This window comes from Acanthopagrus latus, chromosome 8 (assembly GCF_904848185.1).
Source record: "Acanthopagrus latus isolate v.2019 chromosome 8, fAcaLat1.1, whole genome shotgun sequence".
NCBI lineage: Eukaryota > Metazoa > Chordata > Actinopteri > Spariformes > Sparidae > Acanthopagrus > Acanthopagrus latus.
The window spans coordinates 25,797,879-25,825,365 of NC_051046.1; the positions used below are offsets into that span (position 1 = coordinate 25,797,879).

At 40.2% G+C, this 27,487-nt stretch overlaps 1 protein-coding gene across 1 annotated transcript in view; it reads right to left on the minus strand.

Annotated features, from left to right (window-relative positions):
* si:ch211-266k8.4 (rab GTPase-activating protein 1) overlaps positions 1-27,487 on the minus strand; it is a 63,507-nt gene that overhangs the window by 17,993 nt on the left and 18,027 nt on the right. Inside the window, exons 11-14 of the mRNA XM_037107734.1 lie at positions 9,996-10,100; positions 8,516-8,706; positions 4,903-5,030; positions 145-438 (exon numbers count right to left, since the gene is read on the minus strand). Of these exons, the coding sequence (XP_036963629.1) occupies positions 145-438; positions 4,903-5,030; positions 8,516-8,706; positions 9,996-10,100 (718 nt within the window). The remainder of the gene's footprint in view (positions 1-144; positions 439-4,902; positions 5,031-8,515; positions 8,707-9,995; positions 10,101-27,487) is intronic.

Sequence of the window (27,487 nt, forward strand, 5' to 3'; positions counted from 1 at the left end):
ATTCTAGACCTGTTGTTTTCTAAATTTTTGAAAGTGTGTTTTGGGATTCTGTCTAATTAACACACATCAAGAGCAGTAAATGTGGTGCAGAGCTATATCATCATTCTCTATGAAAAAGCTATGACATTCATTTGAGGTTCTTACTTGATGAGAGCTGTCCTTGGCGAGTCTTGCTGCTTCTGCTGATCCTTGCTCTGAGGAGCACTGGATGGTGGAGGACTTGAAAGTGAGATGGAGGAAGATGGAGGAAGAGTAGAGGAACGAAGGGATGGGGGGAGGATAGTGGAGGGGGGAGGCGTTTGGCTCGGCGGGTTCTTGTCACATCGCAGAATACGGAGGGACTTGTGTCTGATGGGCTGGACCAGGCTGTGGTTGCTACGACGATGTGCCACCATGCCAGCAGGTCCTGTACCTGTCCTCCTGAAGGGTTGTTCTGATCTGGATACAAAAATCACAGACTCACATCTCTCATCATGATTGTTCATTATTTAATATGTAAATTGGAAACAACAATTAGAGCATAAACATGTCATTTCTCACCCCCTCTCTCAACTGTCAGATGGGATTCCACAGTGTTACAATATGCACTTCATGTCCAGTTGCAGGCTTACAGTATTAAAATACCACAGTGAAAACCTGTGTAGTGGCTGCCTCAATACAGACATGGGGTTTGGTTTTGGTAATGCTAAGTGACACTCTCTGCAGGAAGGGAGCATTAATGATTCTAATTCCAAACCAAATGCTGAAGAACATGATTTGACATGCGTATATTTTAAATATTTCAAGTTGAAGATATAGTGCTGTAATGTAGTGTGCTGTAATGTACAGTATCTCCATTGTAGATACTGTACATTACAGCACACTGCATCTTCACTGCCTAAAGTGAACTTCATGAGGATCGAAATAATAATAATGTATAATGATGCAAGATAAATCCTTTTACCTTGTAGAATTTACAAGGTAAAAGAATTTATCTTGTCAGTTCTTTATTAAAGCTTACTACAAGAAACAGCTTCAGGTTAGCAGCTATACGTAGTGAGACATGTAATTGTGACTCTGACCGGAAACACCAGTTGTATGTACAGTTACAAACTGGTGATTTGTGCATTGCTTCATACAATGGACGATTTGGACTGGGATCAGCAGTGACTGATATGCTGAGATGTTTGGGAAGGTGGTAAAGAGACACATGCCTATTGAATGTTAAAGGGATAGTTTGCGTTTTTTGAAGTGGGGTCATATAAAGTACCTATCTATAGTCGGTCTGTTCCCTACCGTAATCACCGATCAGCGCAGCCTCAATTTGGAGAAGAAGAGAGCCGCTCCAGCCCAGACACTCAGCTTTGTACTGCAGTGAACGGGGTCCAGATGCAAAGCAAATTTTAGACCCCTAAAACAAGGCTCACCTAAAAAACTCTATAACAGTTTTAGTGTATGTTGTATAGAGAAAATTCATACCACTTTACATCGCCATCAGACCGGCCTTTCTTTTGGCACTACATTTTCTCAACCGTAGCACCTCCGTATCCCTATGCATTAGCAAAACAGGTGATCTGTGAGCGGAGAAATATGAGCATCTGGGCTGGAGCGGCTCTCTGCCTCTCCAAACTGAGGCTGTGCTGATCGGAGATTATGGTAGGGAACAGATCGACTATAGATAGGTACTTTATATGACCCCACTTCAAAAAACACAAACTATGCCTTTAACAATATGTATGTAATGTATTATGTAATGACTAAGTAAGTAACCTAATATGTATACTAGTATCTTGGGATAAAACATGAAGAAAAATGCACTTCTTCATGTTGACTCGGGGACTTCAAAGACATGTGCAATAAAGAACACTCCAAGACAGATTTGGTGGCCTGTCCCGAAGACATAAGCTATCAACTGCCAAACTATCAAAGTGTAAATGATGTATAGAAACCTGCTGAGGCAGGCAGAAGAGCAGGGGGAATTCTGAGAAGCAAATGCCACAAAGGAACGCTGAGCATTCCTCCTATTGTTTGAGTGTTCTCCTCCTGTTGCACATTTCATGTTTTGTCTACCGGTTTACTAACAAATTCAACACGTCTGACGGTAATTCTGACAGGATTCCTCAGAGACTAAAACATAGAGATAACCAAGATTCTTAGACAATACAGTACAGCAGGAGACATGTCACATTGTCATGGTATAATGTCAAGTGACCGTGGTATTCAAGCGGCAAGACCCTTAAGGCTAAGTAAGGGCAGCCACCCCTGAACTTTGACCCCTTCTGAGCAGGTCCCATTCAGCAAAGTCTGATATGATCCGAGTCCTGAGAGGAGGGTTTTTGTCTCTGATGTTTGAAGTGGCAACCATGTTAACTCTCAGCTCTTGTTTCATCTTATCAATGCTGGGAAATGTGGGTATGTCTGCAGAGGTCAGCGTAATCCTTTCTGTCAGCTAGAAAGGCCTATTAAGTTAGCAATGTAAGGACAGGAGCAAGGATTTTATTTATTTAAATTCCCAGGCAGGAGTTTCCAAACATGAGGATGACAACAAAATGTCTTGTATGACCATGGGAACTTTACTGCCTACCTGCAGTTTGCTTATTCGCATTTGTGTTTATCAAAGTAAAAATAATATTACGGTGTAAACACTGATTCCCACTGTTCCGGTTTGTTATCCCTGTGGAGAATAGAGCATTCTAAGGACAAGATTTTAGAGAAAACTTTAACAAAACAAGATTCAAAATTTACTTTCTATGCATTTGTCATTGGTGCACACTGACATTAAAGCCTAGACACAGGGTAGGAAAAGAAAGGACTAACCAATACTGGACTAGGCTTAAATTCTGCAAAATTCTGCAGTCAATGTGGTCTGAAGGGGATCAACTCTGTCTTTGTTACAGCTGTTTCCCATTTTCACGTCAGTGCAGGTACAAAATGACTTCAAGTCCATCTCACTGACCCACTGACTGCAAGTAATCTATGACTCAAACTCATTTCAAACATGAAATATGTTACATAATGTGAATATCACATGTTGGTCTTATGCGTAAGTAAGGTTCCAAATCACATACACTTAAAAGTCATGACATAATCTTATTAAATTATTAACATATCCGTAAAGCATTCCAGATAAAACTAAAAGGTTAATACACACAGAGATTAAATGAATGTCATGTTCTGCCTCCCTCATGCTCACAGTGGTAATTAAGTCATACTTACAACAGCAAGAAAACATTTCAAACTCAATCAGTAATGCAGTGTGTCAAAGTACTGTGTGATTCTTGCTGCTGTTTTCATAAATGTTCAATTATATTTGCATAAAGAAATAAACTACATTTACATAAAAGACACACGATAAAAACCCAGCAATGTTGTGCATTTTTTGTCTGAGACTTGAGACTGAAACATAAGACATGAAACTCTGCCTTATATATGTATAAGTATTTGACTCCAAAGCTGGGAGATCAAGTTTAACTTTCTCTCATCTCTAGCCTTCCTCTCGTAATCCATTCCCTTAACCTGTCCTGAGAGCCTTCATATTTGCTTTTATTCTCATCAAGATGACGTGGTTTTTCAACACCTGGCAAAGCGCATTGTCCAGTTCCATCCTCTAACACCAATTTGCTACCGAATTACAATAATCCTTTTGGTGACCTCTAGTGACCTCTGGTGACCCACAGCCTGGTTAAAAGAACCTAAACCACTAAACACAAAGACTAAATCTGTGAGGAATGACAAGTATGCTTGAAACATGAGCACATCCACGTGGAGGAAAGGGTGCAAATGCATGCACGTACACACGCACACCACTAGCACAAGAGTGACAGCTTTTTGTTTTGAGCAGTGTGCCTGTTGGAGGAAAAAACAACATTACAATGAGAGGATTAGGAAACTATTGTGAAATTCTAAGTGCTGCTGAAGGACCAGCTGGTTATATGACAAAGAAACAAAGCTGGGAGACATGATTGAGAAAGAAGAACTTTCAACTGGTACATAACTGAATTGAGTTCTGTAAAGGATTATTGTCTATACTAAAAAAGACAGGCACTAATAGGTACCAGTGAGGTGAGTCTGGTGGGCAATTGTGAGTAATCAGATGGACCGGACAACATTTAAATAGCTCATCATTCCCTATATATTTTCTTTTGCTCTTCACATGAAAAAAAAACAAAAAAACAAGCTCAAACGGGCACCTGTGGATACGTATGTTCAAATGTGTTTGTGACATTTGAATTGCCAATATATGTTGAGCACATGCAAGCTCTTGTGTCATTTAAAGTATGTATGGGAAAATCTCAAACTAGGAGCCTTTTCCATAAAAGATGAGAGAAAAAAACACTGAGTAATATAAGCGTGTGCACATCTAGCTATAAAAATGTCTCAAGCTCTGACACAGTGACTGATGATCGGCAGCCTACTGAAACCCTCAGGACTAAATAATGATCTCAGACTCCAGTTTTTTCGAATCACGCACGTAACATGCAGCCCAATGACTTGCTGTAGGGGAAATATCAATGGATCAAATGATTGTGGGAATCCAAAAGCCCATCTAGTGGTTTTGTGTGTTTTACTTAAGTAAGCATAAAGCAAAAGAAGAAAATGAAAAGAGAGACTAAGGGCCTGATTTGATTCGTGCAAGTGCAACAACAAATGCAAAGCGGTGGGTCTTGGTTGTCAAACCTGGGGTGTAAACACCTTTACAATGGTGTTTAAGTATGCCTGTTACTGTGCAAAGACTGTGGGGAAAACAGACAACTAGCAGGGACATGCAAGACTTTCCATTAAGAAACCCACAAATGGCCATTCACAAGCACAGGCAGTATTCAAATGCACAGTCAAATGTGAAAAACAAACACTTCATGCAGCTGACATGCATGCGCGCAGACATGTCATGTTTGGTTTGCTATGTTTAACCTTTGTCCTCACCTGTCAGTTTTCATGTTACCAGCTGTATCTGCCACACTGACAGGAGCAATGGTGACATCACCACTGCTCCCCTGCACTGTTGTCCGCTGTGCTCCGCCTCTGTGATGGCTCCGCCTCCTGGATCTGATCTGAAATAGGATATGAGCGAAAAGTGAGGGAGCTGGAATAAGACTGAAGCAATGTGGTTGATATCTATGTATGTGGTTGTATGTAAGATAGACCTCTTATCAGCCTGGACACTCATTAGTCTGTGTGCTTAACCAGCATCATCAAGATACTGCTTGGAGGATATGTTTTAATTTTCAGTATTAAGTCAGGAGGCTTCATCCTCATGAGACCATGAATGTCTGCACATAACTGCATGGCAAACCATCAAGTAACTGTTAAGTGATGGTCAGAAAACCTAGGGCGATATCGCTAGTGCGGCTACAAACATGGCCATCACACAAAAGGTAAGAATAGACAGAAGAATTGTATGTTATATGCATCTGTGCACCAGTCAACTCACTATTACTGAGCTACATTTTTTGAGGAATATGATGATGTCACAGTGAAGTTGACCTTTGGGATAAAAAAATGACTTTATTTCATCATTTCATTCAGTTTTTGTGAAAACTGTATGTTGAGTAATGGCCAAATATGCGTTTCCTGAGGTCACAGTGATCTCGACCTTTGACCACCAAAATCTAACTACTTCATCCTTGAGTCAAAGTGGATGTTTCCTCAGGCAGTTTCTGAGATATGGCATTCAGGGGAATGGGCTGCCATGAATTGACCTTGACCTTTGACCACCAAATACAGATACAAAAAACATCAAAATCAAAATGACCTAACTAAAGACTGAAAACTGAGTCACAGGTTTAGCGAAAAGAAACTAAAATGACAACTCAGACTACGATGATGGGAGGAGGAATAAATTATAGAGTGCGATGAAGGAAAAGAGGATTAATGACGAATAAATATTTGGACAACTATGAGGAACATCCTTAGCCAAAAACCAAACTCCAAGGGCTGTCAAACAGTGTAAGCTCAAGTCAATGTGACAACATGCCACAAGATATATTCCTATCCCAAGAAAACATCCCCTGGGCATTGTTCCAATCACATCTTCCAATCATTTCTACCTGATGGTTCTTGGAGTTGCATATCAATGTGATGTAGCATATGGCAGAGTAGAAGAAGCTATTTTCTCTCATTTCAAACAGAGATATTCTGGGTCACAAGAGAAACATTTCTAAGGAGAGCCATTCCAAAATGATCAATATTGAATACTGACATACTTATTAACTGTCTGCTGTATTTCTTAATGCAAAGAACCTAAACTGTATTTCCCAAACCTACTTTAATCCTGAGAAGCAGGCTGAGTGAATAAGCTAATCAACTCCCATTACAAATATCTAATGGCATCAATTAAATGCTGTTTTTATGTCTCTCATTTTAATTTTATTCTATTTATTTTTTTTTTACACTTTTTCTTGTATTTCCTTTCAAACCTTATTGTGTTTTACCTGACCTGTTTTAAACAATCTTTCTCCACCATAAGTTCTTTTTAAATTTAACCTAAACTAACATCAACTAGAATAAACACATTTGTTTAAAGAAACAGGATGTACAATTATTTATATAACAATATACATAAACACATAATGCATCTTTTTAATTTGAGTCCAAGTGTTGGTAATTAAAAAGGATCAGCATTTCCACATCAAGTTCAACATCCCTGAAACATTGTCCATTCACTTCTGACTCTGTTTGAGCACCAAGCATCGATGTCACAAACACTAAGAGTCCACTTCTCCTTCGCCCATTGTAGTCCATCACTCTGGAACATGTTCCTCTCATCAAGTGGAACAGCCCTGACATTAGCTAGGAGCAGCCCTAAAACCATGCTGAATTAGCATGGCTTTAATTGCGATTCTCTTCCTCCCAGGGGTGATCTGGCTGATCAGGATGGTTGAAAGACACCCCAGGGCCTGATGGTCTAAAAATCCACTGATGCTAATCCAAAGACCTGCTTTCTTCAGTATTTCTGCCATAGACAGTATATGTTTCAGCAATAAAGCCAAAAAAAAAAGAAACTAAAATGTAGCATAATTTGGAGGCGCTACCATATTCATGCATTGCTGTTGCCATAGCAGACATGTTGAAAGGGGCAATCTGGCTCAAACCCTGTGGAGTTACTCTAATGTACCCTTAATTACTCCAGTACAACTGAAATCTACCTTCAAAAGCAGCTGTTGGCAGTGAGAACAAAAACACTTCAAATTAAACGTTTAGAAAAACCTTGTTACCAAATATTATGAAAACTCAACACAGCAAGAATAGAGATAAACCCTGATGTGTTTTACATCGGATGCCAAGTAAGTGGCCTTGCTGCCCAGTCTGGTCTAGCAGAGGGATTTGGCATTGAAATTAAGCTGCTGAAACTGTTTGTCAGACACTTGGTCCTTTGTTTGAGGCTTTCAGGCTGCTGGCTCTCAGTGGACCCTGACTTCTTTAATGGCAACAGAAAAGATGGCACAAAGTAGAGACTGGTGGCCACAGCATACAGAGCATACTGTAACAATGCATGACTGCCTTACATATGGCTGTTTTTACTTTCTTATAATGTATTTGCCATTGCGTCACTGCGGTGAAGACATTGCAATAAATACAGGGGAAGTGACAGTAAAATTCTGTCATCATGATTTTATTTTATACCCCGTTAGCCACAGTGTGCTCAGCAATGTTAAAATGGTGCTGTCCGTATTTCAGTTGGCTGAATCCACAGGAAGTGGATGTATGTAGTCCAATGATATTTTAATATGACTGCTTCAATTGATATTTAGCTTCTGTGGACTAAGATAAATAAACTTAAGATTTGTAACAACATATTTTTTAGTTAGCTTTGTTTAAACCTACTGACCCTCTGATGCGCGTCATTGTTACATTGTTTGAGGGAACTACAGATAACTTTTGTGGATGCAACCATCACTATGCTAATGTCGCTCTTTGTGCATAATGTGGTGCGCGGATCTCGGTCTGGTTGGATCGAACAGATAAGGTGAACTAATCTGATAAATAGTGGATGGAGTGTAGGTAGGGCAAATAATACATCTTTGATGAGGACAATAATAATCTGCAATGGACTCCAGCAGCAGAAACATTAAGTGTGTCCCCCCTTCAGAGAGACGATGTGTATGTTTAAGCAGGAGAAAGAGTTTATATTAACTGATTATTGAAATCCCAAGCTCCATCACTGTTTCCTCTAGTCAGTATCCTCTGTTCCTCGTCTTATCTCATGGTTTCCATTTGTAATTGTGCCCATTTTAATTTTGCAACACAATGATCTTTATAATAATCGTATGGAGAGATGCATTCATCATTTGAGTTATTCATAAATCCAACATTACTACAATTATAACTGTCCTGTATTGGATCAACTGAATTCAGTTAAAGGTAAAACGTTTAAACAAAAAAGTGCCTCTTACGTAATCAAAGAAAATAATATGTTACTTTAGAGGATATGTTAAGGTATCCAGTTTTATTTTCCAAAGAACAAAAGAGTGAAAAAAACGCGGAATTTGTTTTTTAATACTTAAGATCTTAAGATCTTTGTAATAAAAAGTTTTACCTGAGCCTGTGTTAGTGAAGCTGAGGTCCGACTTCTTAACACTCGTCCAGGTGCAGGACTACGCTGTCTGGACCTTGTCTGAGTTTGAGAAGCTTTCTCTCCGGCCCTTTGTCTACCCATTGGGTCCAACAGGTATCGCTGGGCCAGACGCATCACCCGTGTCAGTACACCTTTTGCCCTAGTTACTGAATCTGAAGGTAAAAAACAAGGAGTAAAAATCATAAATCCTGCTTGGACTACATTCTATATCAGTTCAAAGGCTCTTCTATGTTGTGTCAAGGTCATTTAAAGTAAAACATGTAATTTATGGTAGTATGAAAAAACTGCATCTTGTAATAAGCACATCCCCATTTGACAGACATGCAGGACATTCAGGGTCTGAGCACCGTTCACTTACAAAATCGTGGGAAGAACCCTGTGATGATACTGTAACCAGAGCATGTCGGAGTTACAAAAAAAGTTATCATTCCATTACAGACATACCCCTACTGAATTGCCTTTGTACGTGTATGTGTGATTTTGTGTGTGAATCTGTCCTTGTTATACACAAATGAATGTTATCAGTGGCTCACCATATTTACTCAGGGGGCAGAATCTGCCTGCTTAGGCAAGCTGTGAACACAAATACCCACTTATACAATGTACTGTCCTTGTTTGTGTGCAAGCAAACTCATGCATACAGACACAGAAGCCATATCTCGTGTTACATAACACAAAGATGGAACAATAAAATAAAACAATATGTGATTATTTTTACTTTGTGTTGTGTATTGAAAAGAAAGTCAGGTTTGTGTTACCATGTCAACATTACAAAGTCTCATTTCAACACTAATTTAGCATTAAAACAACATTGCTATCTCTTAGTGTCAACTATATCACAATATACAAAAATGTGAGCCATTTGGTTGAATCAAAAAGTTCTGTACAAATAAAAAAAATCATATCACAGTACTACTGGATGTACTTTCTTTATATGACAGAGATCTAGTTTAAAATTTGATTTGAGAGAACAAAAGTCAACAGATATTTCATCTGAGGCATATGAATGTTTAGTGATGGATGATTTACTACAGTGGCAAAGCCAGAAGCATTCCCTTGTCATACAACAGAGCTTCTCTAGCCTCCGGTCAAAGTATTGTTTAAGGTCTTAAGTATTTAAGTTATCTAATAACAAACAGTTAAGATAAAATATCATGAAAAATTGTAACATAACTGTGATTTAAAGCACTTTTGTGCAGTCTTACACTTGTCAACCTCTTGCATTCAACTCTTCCTACAATAAACCTGCTGAACTGCTAGTGATTTAATGCCACTAACATCTTTTTTGCTGTGTTAGCTGAGACCATTCACCAGTTAGAATAAGTTATATGGATGTGGGAGGTCGAGACTACAGTTGTTCTACAGACACAGATAATAGAGTGAGATGGATGTTAAAAATGTATTGGTGCGCATGAAGAGGCATCCGAAAATAAACACTCACCTTTCTCAGGTAGTTTCTCTCCTTCTGAAGGTGTTGAGACATTTTCTTTTTCTGTCCCTCTGCTGACTTGAGTTGACACTGTGGCCTTCTGCTGTTCACTCTGGTCTGAAAAAGAGAACACCACAAATGTAAGGGTACATTACAGCATAACCATAGGACCACAATCTGCTCAGAAGTAAATGGCAGACAATTGTTTTGACTAAAAAATAAAGGAAAAAAGAAATTGAAAAGAATGAGTATATAGCTCAAGATGAAGCTAATGTTGTTCAGGGGTATAAATAGGCACATCAGCAATATTATGGCCAGCACTTTTGCCATACAAAATTTGTAATATGTTAATTCTTCTGCTCTCCTAGGTGCTCAAATCTGAATCTTGATTAATTGAGCTAGGGACACTTTATTAAGCTGCAGAAATGACAGTTTTGGTCTGCTGCACTTCAATCAGGAATTCTTACTTGACCCTGTTCCCCCATTCTCTATATCTCATTGTTTTGTTGTTTTCTTGTCAGAGTAAGCTATTAAATCTTTACCACATATACTGTCAAGTCAGTTCACATCAGCAGTGAATTTGGAAAGGTAGGATTTCTTTTTCTTACTCACTAATCCAAAGTGAAGCTGAGATGCAGCCAGTGTGTTGGTATATGTCATGTGGGAGGCCAGAGGTGATGTTGACTTCTAATTTGTAACAGTGTATCTGTGTTTTAACACAAGCTTCAAGGATAAGGCCTCTGCCAAACAGGAAGAGCCAATGATAAAGTGCAGTGTCTCCCGGTCTAATGCGAGGTCTTTGCACAGTCCTGAGTTATCTTTGATGTTAAAACAACTCCATTTCCCAGACACACCCTCCTGTAGCCCATGGCTCTCTCGCTTTGCCTCATGTCTCTCCCTTCTTCCCTCCCTCCAATCTGTCTCAATCACTGTCAGGCATCGGTTAAGGAGAGGTTCTCTTCCACAACCCAATGCCAACTTCAAAACACTGACGTGTCGTGACATGTCTACCGTTAGCCACCCAAAGACTAACCAGATAAGAGCATAGGACAATTTGAAAAATAATAAATAAGTAAAAAGGAGTGGAAATTAGTCAAGTGTTGTAGGCCCGACAACAAGCTCCCCCGCTGACTCTGCACCATAACTAGCATTGTATATTACAGTAATATTATAATAATAAACGTGTTTTCACAGTGCCAAAATAGTCAAACGTGCACACACACACAAACACTGATGAACACTGGTGAGCTCACCTGCACAGTTTCTGTATGACTCAGAGTTGTAATGAGAAGGTCTGAATGACAGTGTTTGTTAGATTTATAGCTGGAACTCAGCCCTGCATAGCTTCTACTACTGCTCCTGCCACCAAGCAGTCAGTTTCATTCTCGCAGTCTAAATGCTCAGGACAGAGTTTTTGCACAACACTGCACAGTACACAAATGATTGTCAGCAGTTTTGTATTCCTTTTTCTGTCACATTAAACAATATTATGTCCACCTTAAGATTTAATAGGTCACCACACAGGAAAACTCCCATGACACCCTTCATTTAAATCTCTAGTATTATGGGTGTGTGTTAGTTGCAGTACAGTCCAGTTTATCAAAATTTTGGCAGCAGAGAGTTGTGTATCATCTACAGCATTAAACGGTGGTGTACTGCTGGATGACAAAGCCTTTAAATAGAACATAAAAACTCACAGTGAAGCGCTCCAGGTGAGGACACTTTGAGACACATGCTTACAGAGATTAAAGCCCCATATTGTCAATTGCACAGCAAGCAGCAGTTGTCCAAAAGTGATGTTGTAAGAGGCTATTTCTTTGTGTCAAGCTTTGGAAGCTTTCAAAGCTGTTCGAAATGTATTGTCCCAGTAACCTTCCCTGTTATGGTGCATCTATCAACTGGGCGCTATGACCATAAGATTTTTCATACTTAAAAGGGCACTTTTCAGTCTTTTCTACAGTGATTGTACGCTGGGTTCTGAGTGCTAATAAACATGGATGACCTACATTTAATACTTTGCCCGAACACACCCTGTACAGACACAGATGAAGGACAATGTTGCTGCTGCTCTGCTAAGGTGCTGCCCAGGCTACTTACCATGTGTAGATACACTGAAGGAAAAGAGCCAGAGAGGTGAACTCAAACCCCAGCTCCTGTCTCACTTCTGCACAGCTATCCATTCATGGTGTGTTGTGGGAGTGAATATCGGGTAGTTGATTTCAGAAAGTTACAGAAATGGTTGGACACAGCTCCCTTCTCATGCAACATCAAAAACGAGTTGGACCTTGCAACCTTCTGACAAGCACTTCTGGTGGAGTATACTGGCAGCTTTGGCTCAGTAAAAAATATAGTAGTTGACATTATTTACCCTCGAATTTCCTGCCCAAAGAGATAGGGGAAGGGCTGTGACCTGGAGAAGAGTATTTGAAACAGCAGTGGCAACCTTATTTAGCCAAGAGGTTTGAATGACGACTTGGGGTTTAGAACTAGACCACCAAGGCTGTACATATAAAGAAGAGTTGGCGAAAACTGGCAGGTAGGACAAAAAGCTTTAACTAGAAGGATTAGAGTAGTACTTATGTTTTATTGTTCCTCTATTTGACATTTATAAAGGAGAAAGAATTTTTGCAAAACTGAAAACTAGATCTAGTCCTTTCACTCTCATTTTTCCTGGTCTATTTCCCAGTTTACTTGCTTGGTTGCATTTACAATATAAGTCCTAACATAACAAGTTATTTAAACGCATTAAGGTTTTTGGCCCAGGATCAAAGCAAATGCTCCAGATGAATTAATCCTGGATCTCACTTGGCCTTAATTGCTAACGCTGTAACATAATAACCGTGGCCTTTAACTGCTGCATCAAAATGAACAGTAGCTCATTGTAGCACGGGTTATTCTGTCACACTGATGTGAACCAATGGTCTGAAAAGCTTTACCAAAGTTATTTTTTTTTTAAAGCAGGCATTTGAAATGATATCATAGACCAAATAGCTAAAAAATGCCTGGCAGGAGAGCTTTCCTCCTAAAGCCTTCTTTGGATTCATTAACAGAGCGTCACATCACAGTCTCGTCTCTTGCCAGCTGTCAGCCAATCAAATAAGTCTACCAGGGAGGAGCCTAAGCCACTCACTTTATACAACTGATAACAACATCTACTTATCTATACCAAATGAACCTAATGGATCTGTAGAGAGGGTGAGGGCTGAGTTGTGTCAGACAGTCTAGGTAGGAATTATAGGTCCAACTATTGGCCTCAAGGTCAACTTTAAGATACACCCAGCATACATACCCATTATATTCACAAACACACCAACAAATACATGAAAGGGAATTACATAACATAAACACAGTGATGTGGCAACTTAAAGCTATTAAGTTACATAATATATACACATAACATATGGTCAAAATCACAACTCACAAAACAAACTGTTGAGAATGTCAGTGTCGGTGAGCTCAGCCCCTGTTTTCTCTATGACTCAGGGATATAATGAGAAGGTATGAATGACAGTGTGTGTTTTACTGCCCACTCTCTCTCCCTCTCCACGTCTCTCTCTCTCAAAGTCAGTTTCAGATGACAGAGTACTCTGCTGATTCCTCAGTGTCCAGGAATTAATGCTGATGACACTCAGCCTTTTGAAGGTTGTGTTTTGGTGTGTTTGAAGTGTCTGCGTCCTCCGGGAGTTGGCAGGGCAGCACACCTGTAGCTGGGATTGAATAAGCTCTAATGTAAGGCTGGACTCAGCAGATCCTGTGGCCTGGGAGCTCACTAACACTTTTCAGTGGCAGCTTTGAAGTGCTGATCATTTACAGAGGGGGGAAGAAGACGGAGTAATGAACACAGAAAATGTCTTGAGGGAAGAAATACAGAAGGGGAGAAGGGAAAAGAAAGATGAAGACAAATTAAAAGAATCCATGGATACATTACCTGAACACCTCAACAACAGAAGAAGAGAAAATTAGAATTGGGCTGCATTAGAACCAGATTTTATTCAAACTCAAATGTGACACCTGAAAACGATGGCCACTCTGCTCTCCGTAAGAAACTGTTGGACAGTTGATATAGAAAGGAAATTGAATCTGAGTTGAAGACATGTGACACGCAAGAAGACATAAAGTTCTACTGGAAAAACTAATAAGCCAGCAGTTTTCAAGATTGAAAAACATAGTGGAACATATTGACCTCAGGGCAAACCACAGTTTGGACTGACGTCTGTATTAAGCACTTTTTGATGATGTGTTCTTTTCTGTAATGAACACCAGAGAGGAGTCTATCATGCTGATCTGGGGTTACATAAACTTGAATGGATTTTTTTCTGTCAGGATTGCCATTAGCATGACCTCAAAAAGATGACACTTTGTTATGTCTCTAATGATACAGAAAGGCATCTTTTTGTATTATTATTTATAATTATTTACTTTCTTGCTCCAATACCAGATTGACTTGGCTGGTTATGGGCCTCAAATGCTTTTATTATGGAAAAGCATTCACATTGTTTTGCAATCATCAGACATGAAAACGGGTCAAGGGTGAAAAAGGTGAGAAGGATACAATCACTCTTGGAGGGTCTGGGAGCAATCTCCCCGGGAGAAAATTTTGAATATTTCATATTTAAAAGCATCAATTTGATGCATTTTAAGAGAAAAATCAAGCAGAATTACAAGACAGTATGAATGTATAATAAAGTATCTATCTATACATGGTCACATTATGCTGCACCTTCTTCTTGTGCACTTCTGTTTGACAGTGTGCCTGCAGTACATGGCTGCCCTTGTTTGCATAGTTAATGTCTTTCTGACAGAGAATGCAACATGCAAATCCCTGCTTACTGATCTTCCTGAACACATCTGCTAGATGGAATAATAGCTCTTGTCCTTTTACTGTGACTTTGCCTTCAAGCTTGAGCCACGACCAGTTCCAGCTGCACTTGATCCCTGCATCCAGTTGTTTGACAACTACAGCATCTTTCTCTCCTAACACACTCATTCTGGAAAAACAATGTTAATGTTAGGGTTAACTTCTAGTTTAGCCCAACGTTAAAGTTAGCTAGCTAATCAGTCTCGAAAAAGATAGCTAGCATGAAAAGCTAATGTTGTTAGCTAACCCAGCCTCCAGTCAGTCCTGATATTGCTCCATGTCCCGTCCATTGGACCAGGAACTGGTGTAAAGAAATGTGTGATAGCGTGACTTCACTGGAGACTTTTAGAAGTTAACTGGTGTTTTTCCAAGTGTGCCCAAGTTGAGGGTCCTCTTACAGAGCATACACTATGCTTCAAATTCATTATTAGGTATGGCTTTTAACCAACTGAATTCTGGTTGTTCAAGCCAACACTTGTTAAACGTACACTTTCACATAGTTGTAGTAGATTCCGCAGTCAAAGCCTTTCCGGAACCTGCAAAGTGTATAGCAATAAAATCCGACCGGGCTGACCGGATACTTCGTAAAAAAGTACAACAAATGGATCTAACTGTGAATCTCAGCAACAACCCCAGTGCTTTCCTTGCCCTCCACGACTTGGTCAGCACTGTCCTTGATGCCCTCACCACGGCACCAACCATTAGCACACAAGCTAATTTCTTGACTTCTTCACCGTTAGCACACCAGCTAACTGCCTCGACTCCCTGCCTGGATACCAGCTTGCGTGGAGGGCATGAAGACTCTGGGGCCCGACTCTGTCATTGTGGGAATATGATATCGAGTAAGGATCCACCCCAGGGGCTGGAACACCCCCGGCTAACTATTGACGTCCCCGGCTTAAGTCAACACTGTGCGGTGTTCACCGTCAAGAGTCTCCGCAGACGGCTAGCCCGCCAAGCTAGCTTGTCTGGACATGACCCCTATCTCCCTTCTGATGGTGCTGCAGTCGAAGCCCGAGAGGAAACGGGGGTCGTTGCGATGCACACTAATTATACACTCCAAACACGCTATATGTCACAAATCTCTCAACTCTCAAAACTCGCCATCTCTATCGCTGTCTCTATCTACTGTCTGTATCTCTGTCACCGTCTCTTCCACAGCTTCCCCGTTCCTCAGCAACCAAATCACGTGATTTATCATATAATTTTGTGATTGGTTGGTGTGGTGCCTTTTTCCACCAACAGGAATGTGTTTTTTTGCCTGCAAACACTTCCTGCTTGCGGACACTTTCACGAGAGCAGCCCGTTTTTATCGCTTCTTCCTGCACCAAACGTGCAGCAAATGTGACAGCAATGTTAGCGAAAAACGTGGCGGACAATATTTATCATAACTCCGGTTTTACTTGGCCTATCAACACAATTTAAAAAGTTGTATATCGTTTGAAGGCCACAGCAGCACATAAAGTCGGAACCGAGGCTCCGTCTCGGTGCTACGTCATCTTAAATCAGTCACGTGATTTGATCACCCCGGCGTGATCGTTGACTCTTAAGAGTATGCTGAGAGACGGCGCACGGCACGGCACGGCACGGCACGGCACGGCACGACACGGAATAACGGAGTTCAGTGCGGAGCATCACCTGCATCAACCGGTAACAGTATATTTGGAAGAGTGTAGCAAAGAAGACCGCTTGCAAAGTTTCTTTGACAGAGACAAGTTGTTGCCAAACATGATATGACAACAGAACCATGGATACTGACAGCTGAAATTGTAGCCATAAGAAATAACGCAACCGGCTTCATAGGTGGCCCACTGTGGTTCGTGATTTATTTCCATAAACCGTTTCAAACAGGTGTGTGACTGACCTGGATATGAAGCGTCCATAGCGCAAAATGATATAACATTAGTTTCTAAAGAGACAAGACTGAGCCCACCTTTTGTCATAAAAAATAAATAAATAAGTAAAATAAAAGTCAGCAGTGGCGGTCTGCCTCTGCTAGGTGCATATAGGGGAAACACTGTAGATGTCTCACCAGACAACCCTTCCTGCTTGGGCGAGCGAGAAGAGGTGCTTATCTTGAATGACGTGGTGCTGTCCACATGTGCTATTTAAGGTAGATGGGACTACCTGAGGCAGACAGACACGTTCACCAGCCAATCAGGATTGGCGTAATTAATGCTTCTGAGGGCTGCAGCGAGGCATGCATCCCATAGTGAGACATTGCACTCATATTACTCAGAGAACCGGGGTGAACCCAAAGTTTTTTTTAACTCTGTTTTTTAATTCTACAAAAAGTTTTAATTTAGTTCTAAACCTATTTCTTTGAATGGAGAAATATATATATATCATGAATATATTTCTTAGGCTTCTTTTAGCACTACTTGACTACTTTTACCATTACCAAACAAGAGAAAGCAGTGTCTTGTGCTCTTTATCACAGAATAATAGACAACAAGGAGAGCGAGTCAAGTTATTTGTTATTTTAGCCCACTGGATATGAGCCTCCAGTCATCCCATATCATTCCGCTGCACAATGTTAGGTCATGCTACACAACGGACTGTGTGACCTTCACTACTGGGCACAGTAGTGGGGGGGAGGGGGTAACTTTATAGAGAGCACAGAAAAGTAGTAGGCGAGAGAGAAAAAGGTGAGAGGGACAGGAAGGAAGGAAGGAAAACAGTAAGTAAAAAGGGAGGAAAAGAGAAAAATGGTGCAACAATTCCCCCACTGTTTTGTGTAGTTGGAGATGGGCTGATAACTTGGGAGAAGGGAAAACAAAGATTAGGGCTATGAGTCTCTGAGAAAATGAGTTGCACACAGGCACTCAAATAGAAGCATATTACAGCACAATTTACCATGTTTCTCTGAAAATTGAAGTTTGGATTTTACCTTTACTGGACACATTAGATAAAAGATGTATTTGTCAGACTTTATTAGACTGCATGGTGGCAACTCAGATTACAATTAACTGCTCCTGATTTATTGAGTATGAAGATGAAATAAAGGAGACAAATACAATAAAAAGATTAAGTATGAGAGACCTGAAATTGATTCTACCTTGGATTAAACAGTTCTGTTTTAACTTTTTTTAAACAAACCATGTTTCATACAAACATCAGGCCTTTGTATTTGTCACGTTTTTCACTTGAATGTTCATGTGTCTAGAGTTAAGAGTAAGAAAAACAGATTAGCATTTGTCCAGAGAAACGTCAGAGGCCAACAGACGGAGGAAAGTAGATAAGGAGGTTAAAGAAACATAACCGACAACAATACAGCAAAGCCAGGAATGGAGCCAAGAAGTTTGCATAGAGAACACAAAAAAGCAAGGTTAACACAGAATAGTGACATCAGCTGTAGAAATAGTCAATCAGCAGTTTTCAGACAAAATGTAAACACTCTTACACTGACACGTGGTACAGAAGATCATCCTAATCTTTATCAAAGTCGATTTGGCCAGTATTATACAATCAAACTTGGTACTTCCGTAGGCCTCTTATTAAAAAAGATAAGATGAAGGAACAGACTGAAACCAAGTGTGCAAATACTTTCCTGCTTCGCTAACCAAGCCCCATGTCCAGAGGTTTCTATTGAAGACGCAACCTAAAAAAGAAGGACAGCTGGCACCGAGGTGTTCAGCAAACTCCACTGAAAGTGGAATAAAGATTGCATTTGTCGGGGACAATTTTCTGCCATGGATTAGAATGAATTTGTGTTATACTATACAAGAATTTACAGCAGCAGAACAGTGGATTTGCAACAAGGGTGGATACAGTAAATACATTTTCTCTTCTCAATTAGAGCTACAATAATGTGTTGATCAGTTAATGAGTAGATCAAAAGAAAATGTATTGTCTTCCAGTTTGATAATCCATATTTTTTTCATCCTTCAAGCAAAATGTCAAACATTTGATACTTCCAGCTTGCTTAATGTGAGGACTTGCTGCTTTTCGTTGTCCTTTTTGATAGTAAATCAAGTGACTTTGGACAAAATAAGCAGTTTAAAGATGCCACTTTGGGCTCTGTGAAATTGTGATAAGCCTTTTTACAACTGTTTGACATTTTATTGACGAAACAATTCATTCATTGATTGTGAAAATTATTGGCTAGTAAATCAATAATTAAAATAACAGTTAGCTACAGCTCTACTCTCAGTTAGGCAAATGAATGGAAACATGGGCATAGTGTTCTCGAGAATGATGAAAGAATGACTTGCAAAATGAACTATAATTCTATGTAAATACATGCATGCACTTAACAATATATACCTTGTGTGTTAATCATGATGACTGCAGGGTTGGCGTAATTAACCTTAAACCAAAGCTACTACAATGAGTTTAGTGATGTCTATTAAGGTACATAACAGATTTTCTTTTCCTGTATGCCAGCTTTTATCTTTGCAATACCCGTTCTGTATCGTCTAACAATTATGCAGGTCATAATCTAATTCAAATGTAAAACTGTTATGTTTATAAATCACATATCAACTGTTTTAGATGTCCTTAAAATGTCCTTAAAATCAAAAATGATAAAAGTTGGCTTTATAAGCACTGGCCAACCAAGGTGCTCAATCATCAGTCATTATTATATCAAGATATCAAAACCATTTTGCTCAAACCACTAGCAAATTTCCATGTCCTCAGGTGTCCTTCAGAGCATCAGATCATATAACACAAATACAATCAAACACCCTCACTCACATTTGTCTGGGTTTGTTATAATACTTTGGTACCCAAGCAGATCAACATCTCATCTCATAGACTGTATGTTGTCATTAATCAGACAGCCGATAGTGGCCAAATCATCCCTGCTGTTTGGTTTTCTGTTTTGTATATGTGCATGAAAATGACAGACAGGAAAAGTACCCTGAGGAGTGTTTATTAAATGATGGTGGGAATACACAAAACAGGCAACATATGTCTGATGACAATAAGAGAAAAACACTGAGCCCTTAATAGAAATAGAAATGCACAGATTCAATGCACAGTCACTCACACACACACAAACACGAACAAAAAGCTCAAAGAAATGAAAAGTTCCATTCGTGTGTTGGTAAATCAATGGCTTAAGAGTGTGGAGGCCACGACAGGGCAGGGTTAGATGAAAAGACGGAGCAGGGAGGGAGTGTGGGAAGAAGGGAGAAGAAAAAAATAACAGCAAAGAAAAGACGAAGGCAAGGCAACAGATGAGGAGGGGAGACCGAGAGAGCGGGGGCGGGGGTTGAGAGGGTTAGGGCAGAGGTTCAGAGGTGGGTAGAAGTTAGAAATGCAAATTCAAGTCAGCAACATATCAGAATTGGCTGACTGTTGGACCATTTCCACAATATGATTCATTATAAGATATAGAGAAAATATTTAGAATAAATCATATCAAAACTGAAAACTAATTTTAGGATACTGGCAAAAAGAAACCTGTAGCAATCTCATCAACACAATCAATCAAAACTGTGTAGAAAGTCGTGGATATTGCAATTCATTAACCTCATATCTAGTGAATTACCTCTTCGTAGTCTTCACAGTTGTATTGGATTCAGATAGAATTCAAATATAGAGGGGATTCACAGGAAACATTGCAGCAGGATATCCAGCCTTACTGATAACTGTAATTCTGGAAGTGATAATCTAAAGTGCATCAGACAGCAGCCATCTTCTACATATTTTGACAGCAGGCCAGTGTTAAATATTCAAGGGTATAATAGAACAAGGAGGTGAAGCAGCCATAGTGAGCCGTTAGATGAAGAGCTGCAGGTCACAAGCAGCATACCTCAAATTTCTCAGCAGGATAACGATTCCTTTTACAGTGTGCTGCGGTTGTATGGAAAACTACTTACACTGTGTACGTCATGAAATCATGACCCATTATTGACTGCCTTCATTATTAAAACCACGCAAGTTTGTTTTAGATGCTCTTTAAACATACACCAGTTGATCTTCTGTCTTCTGACAATCTACCTGCTCATGGAGTGATTGGTTTCCTCAGAATACTGTAACTTGTCCTGTGAATCCGCATTAACTATAGCAGCTATACATAATCAAGGCAAAGGAGAAAACAGCTGCCAGGTACACTAGAGAAGGGAAATCAAGTAAAGTAGATTTAATAGGACAGTGAGAGAGAGAGAGAGAGCGAGAGAGAGAGCGAGAGCGAGAGAGAGAGAGAGAGAGAGAGAGTGTTGTCATTGTTTTCACAAGGTAGTGAACCAATCTTGATCACACACACACACACACACACACACACACACACACACACACACACACACACACACACATACACTAATATACATAAACTACTGCAGTGACTCTGCTGGAGCCAAATAACAGATGGACAGTGAGGTCAAAAATGGTGTGAACAAAGGGATAAAACAGAGAGATTAAGAGAAAAGATGGACGTAGAGTTCACTGATGGGAAGAGTAAGGAAGCACACACATACAGTATGTCAAGCATAACACATAATGCAGTGAGAGTAAATATAAGTAAAATATGAAAGGGGGGGTGTGTTAAATCAAAATGGCAAATAAGCCCCAGGGGGTGTTAACACCATATAAGTTGTACAGCTGTGGTAAAATGTAGATATTTTAAGCATGCTTTGACAGGTTTGAAGCAGCTAGATAGAGAGAGAGAGAGAGAGAAATGTAGGAGAAAAGACATAATGGGAGGGAGTGGGCCGGTTCGCCCATGATCCTCGCTGACCTGTGAGTTTTGACCCCTACCACACCCTGTCATTCAGAACCTGCCTCTTAATGCGCCTTAAGGCCTACTGCAAGGTCAGGGTTCATTCCCAGGGGGCAAAGGTCCAACAAAGACTCCATAGGCTGGGGTGCATGAAGCTGGACACTAAGCATTAAAAAAAATATATGAGACAAGAAGTAGGCAAAGCCACAAATGTAATACTCTTAAGTATTAAATTATTAAATGAGACATGAGACAGAGAGAAAAAAAGAGGTTGGTGTAAAAGAAAATGATAGGAGGTAGAAAAGGGCTGGGGGATGAATAGAGGGTAGGGGAGGAAAGATTGAGAGTGGGAGGACAACAAAGGAACAAAAATTGCCATATCTCTACTTTCTAACCTGTCATTACAGCTGCCAAAACTACAATGATGAGCAATCTAAACAGAGTCTGGGGCCTCTAATTCAAACTCAGTTTAATATTCTATTGTACAATTCTATGGTGATGATGGCTAAACATAGTTTAATGAAGTAAGGTTCTGCCTCTGTGATTGCCTGTCAGAACAGCCCTCCAATTTTCAGTGGGTCAGTGTGTGTGTGTGTTTGTGTGTGTTTGTGTGTGTGCACGCACAGGCCTACCAGAGCTTATTGAACTACAACAATCAAAACAGTTGTCAGGCCTTTCCAACAGATTTCCTCTCATTACTTTCTACTTTTTAAAATGTTATTTCACTTTATATCTTACACTATTTGTTCTAAAACACTACCCATCTACCCATCTATTCCTCACTTGTCTTTGTTATTCTGATTCATTGTCCAACCTCTATTAAGTTACACTTTCCACTTTCCACACATAACAGTAAACCTATTTTCCTGTCCATGTTGCCATTTTTTCTCCCAGTATTAGATATTAAGTTCAGCAAAGAAAACACTTTCTCTCTCATTTGGAAAGAGACAAATTACCCAAATTTAAGTGTATGCAAATCATCCTAACCTCTTTTCCCAGATTTTACAAGAAGTAAACATAATTATGAAAATCGATTAATTATTAACATCGCACCTCAGCTGCTTAAGTTTGAGAGCTGCACTCTGCCCTAGAATACAAACAATGCTGCTTAATTCCAATGCTTGCATGAACACGAAACAAAGTACGTTACCCTCTCTCTTGCACACACTCCTGCAAACAAATATCCACACACACACACACACACACAGAGCCTCTCCTCTCACCTCAATTATACAGCAGTGTAATTGGTAGGACAGCCACAGGGGCTCCACAGTGTGTAACAGTAGAACAGGGCAAGAGGAAGAGAGGGTAGAGCTGGGAAACATATAAGGCAAGAGCTAGAGTGGATGAACACACACACAAACTCACACACAGACACACAAATGCACACACACACACACACAAAGGAAAGCAAGCACGCAGGAAAGGCTTAAGGGCCCAACACTGGAGGAGAGTCTTCAGGCTCTTGGTAGGATCTGAGCCAACACTGCCTTCCTTTCTTTTCCTTTACAAAGATTTGTTTTGCTCCTCTTCCCCTCTCATCTCCTCTCCTACCTGCGGCTTCTAATCCCATCATCTACCACAGTTATACACAAATCACAAATAATTAATTCTACTCCTAATTTTATCTAATTAGGGACCATATGCAAACAAGCACAGAATCCCCAACCAGCTGCCTTGTTCTAATTTAATGAGGGGAGATGAGGACATGCAAACTGTTGTTCTCTTGCTTTTACTGAAGTAATTCACCTGTCAAAAAGGCCCCATCTTTTACTCCTCGACAACTCCTAATTTACACACGAAGAGCTGTAACTGCAACAAATTCAAAAATCAACCATCAAAATACAAGAGATACATGAATAAAGTGCAATACAAAAAAAATTAAGGGTTACGGTTAGGGTTAGGATTTTTGGTGATGATCACTGGAAGCAGCATCAGCTGATAACTATCAGTGCCTGATCAATTGAAGCAGCCCCAAAATTAATTTCTTCAGTATCACAAAAAACATTGCTTGTCTGAGAATTGATATTAAGAGCTGAGACAAGGAAATGATTAGGATATTACTTTTTTAACAGAAGTTTTAACTATTATGATAGTGGATTATCAGTTTCAGTTGTATGGCAAGGAAAAATGCTTAATATTCTGTTCCCAGCTTTTCTGATGTTACATTCCTTTGAAATATGACTGTAAAGGACTACAGGACTGTTAGTCGGACCGAAACAAGCAATGTGAATTGTCACTGTTGTGAATTGTCACACATTGTCACCATTTTTTTTTTTTTACATTTCAAAGACTCGATTGGATTATCAATGAAGTAAATGTATAGCAACTGTTTATGTTTGTCAGTTGGAGACACAGCACTGTCAACAGTTAGTACAACTCAGTCAACATGAGTAGCCAGACAAGCCTCTGGGACACTGACTCACTTCCTGCAACCTGCTACTCAACTTCAAGTTGAACAAAAGAACTCGGTACAATATCCAGGTCATTGTTGGTGGATAGTACACAAACAAGTTCAAGTTTTGACCTCTCTGTCATAGGACATAAGGAGAGAGGCGAGTGAAAGAGCTCATTTACCATCACAGACCCATACAACAAGCACCCTGACCCTCTGTTTCTGCTGAAAGCCTGACTAAGTATTTCCAGTGGAGACCCTTGTATGATTTTCTTTATATGAGACTCACAAGAGAAGTGTCTAATGAGTGGAGTAGGTTAGCTTATGGATGATCAGGCAGGTGGCATTCAACTTCAACCATCAGGAACAAATGGAAATGGAGAGGATGGAGGGATTACAACAAACCTTTACAAAGAGCAAAGCTTACTAGAAAGCAGACCTAGCTCAGGGGTCAAAGGTAGGCCAAGTGCCCACGGCTCGGGAGCCTTATCCAGGTTACAAAGGTGACATTCTTATGAGACTAATAGACACAGCTCAGCATGAACAGTGGCCTCAGACCACAAGACCATAATAAAGATGACCCAGATGTTTTTCTACCACTTTTATTTTAACCCAATGTCAGACAGGACACGTTCGCAATGTACATGATTTCTACCACCAGTAACATCTTTAATTACAAGTATTTGTACCACTGCAAGTCTCTGGATAATAATTAATTTGTTCAGATCTACTGTAATAAGTAGCTAGGCTGGATGAACTTCTAAAATTGATAACATTTCATAATCACATCACACAACCAGGCTCAAGTTCTGGAAGTATTAAGTACTGTTACAACATAAAGATTATGTAATATATTAGGTTGAGGTAAAACTCATAACTGTACAGAATATTGTTGAGTTAATCACGTATTTTGTCCCCCTGACCTCTATGCTCTGTCTTCGAAGATAAACTTCACTTTACTGTTGACAACATTTTTTCAGAGACATATACAAGCCTGCCAATGACCTGAAGGTATATAACCTCAGCTGAACTTAAAATAACTTCTCATTTTAGATACTCTGTTTTGGCTCCACCACCTGTGACCTTCTTGACCCCTTGGACCAGCCCTTAGGGTGCCAACAGTAGTGCTCAAAGAGGACCTCTTTTTTTCTGCAGGTCGTAAACTCCACATTCTGACACTTGAAACACCATTCATCACTTCTCTTGTAATCCGCTTGTTTGTGTGTTGTCACCCCAGCTCCAAAACCTCAGCCAATTTGTTTTGATCCTTGATTTTACCCCGACCTTCCTCATTCCAACATGGCCTATCTGCTCCATATTCAAGTCCCTCTTTCCTCAGCGCGTGTTCTCATTTGTCTTTATCCCAGTTGTGTAAGACACATACATTTTGATAATATCTACCTCTGCTGTTGAGCCTATTCTAAAATGGAAAAGGAAGCACAAGCATGAATGATGCAAAACCCTACGGCACTAAGTAAGTGTGCTGTGCCTGATCCATTTATCATAAGGCAAGGACAGAGAGAGAGAGAGAGAGAGAGAGAGAGAGAGAGAGAGAGCGAGATAGAGCGAGAGAGAGAGAGAGTGTTGTCATTGTTTTCACAAGGTAGTGAACCAATCTTGATCACACACACACACACACACACACACACACACACACACACACACACACACACACACACACACACTAATATACATAAACTACTGCAGTGACTCTGCTGGAGCCAAATAACAGATGGACAGTGAGGTCAAAAATGGTGTGAACAAAGGGATAAAACAGAGAGATTAAGAGAACAGATGGACGTAGAGTTCACTGATGGGAAGAGTAAGGAAGCACACGCATACAGTATGTCAAGCATAACACATAATGCAGTGAGAGTAAATATAAGTAAAATATGAATGGGGGGGGGCGTGTTAAATCAAAATGGCAAATAAGCCCCAGGGGGTGTTAACACCATATAAGTTGTACAGCTGTGGTAAAATGTAGATATTTTAAGCATGCTTTGACAGGTTTGAAGCAGCTAGATAATGAATGATTTAACTAATTTAACCTGCACATCCAATATGTCAATACATGACACTGCAAAAAAATCCTATAAATCGAGATTGCCAAAAAAGAATTTGCCTGATATAATTAAACATCATGACTTTAAAATCTATGTAACTATGACAGCAGCACTGGCTGTAGGAGGTTATTTAGGGGCACTGAGTAAAATTAATGCTGAGTCACTGCACTAAAGCATGGGCAGCAGGCTGACAGGAAGTAGGTAGGTATCATGGGAGCGTGCTGAGGAGAACAGGACTCTGGCATCTGCTGCTACACCAGAGAAGTCAGGGAAAAAAGAAGACTTGAGAGTGCGAGCAAGGGAGGGGATAGAAAGGAGGAAAGGGTAAAGAGGGTAAAAGAAGGCTGAATGGAGAGGAGAATAATGCAGGAGGGGAGAACAGAGAGGGGAGATAAAGGTTTTAAAGGTAGGGGACAGGAGAAGGAGAGGAGAGGAAAGGAAAACAAGAGGAGTACAAAATCAAAGTAGCTTGTAGAAGGACAGAGGGACACATAGAGTATACCTGCTCTCAGTCTGACTCAGCATAAGTCACTTCAATTCTGTACTTTATTGCTGACTTAGCCTGTTGTTGGATGGGTCCCAGGGACCTCAGTGTCACACCTGGAACACTCCACAACAATATCATTCATAACACCTGCTCTTGCTGGGGCAGTGCATCACATGAAAACCTTTGAGTAACTTTTACCACCATAACTCCAAAAATGTAAATGTAATATTAAAATATGTTGTATGTAGGAATGCGCACCGATCAGTCACAACATTAGAACCACTGACAAGTGATGTGAGTAGCATTGATCATCTCGTTGGAATGCAATTTCCTGCTGGGACACCTTGGCATTCAGGTGGATGCCACTTAACACACATCACAAAAACTGCTCAGGAACGGCTCAAGGGACTCAACAAAGAGCTCAAGGTGACAACTGGGCATCCAAATTCCTCAGATCCCAATCCAATCCACCATTTCTGGGATGTGCCGGAACAGGTCCCATCCATGGAACCCCACCCACCCAACACTGAGGAACCAAAGGATCCACTAGCAATGTCCCAGTGCCACACACCACAGGACACCCCCAGAGGTCTTATGACAATGCCTTTATGGGTTGGAGCTGTTTCGGCTGCACAAGGGGAACCTGCATATTATTGAACAGGTGGTTGTAATGTTGTGGCTGTTCAGTGCATGTATGTATTGTGTCAAAAAAACAAATCTGATTTTTTTACATTTTAATGTAAAAGTAAAACCTTTTTCGAAAAAGTAATCTTTTTGGATCAGGCCATATAGACTGAATGATTAAACAAACGGCGAAATAAACTATTCAGCACTAGAGTGGTCAGGTCTGTGCTGGATCAATGTGGCAGCAGAGCCTTGAGAAGATTTGCGTCTATAATTTGCAATGTCAGCCAAGCTGACTACAGCTGCCACCCTCAGCACAAGAGCAAGCAGCAAAGTGTTTGGAACCCAATGAAGTTGAGTATTTGAACTTAAAGTGACCCTAACAGTAAGCTAGGACGATTAGGATTACT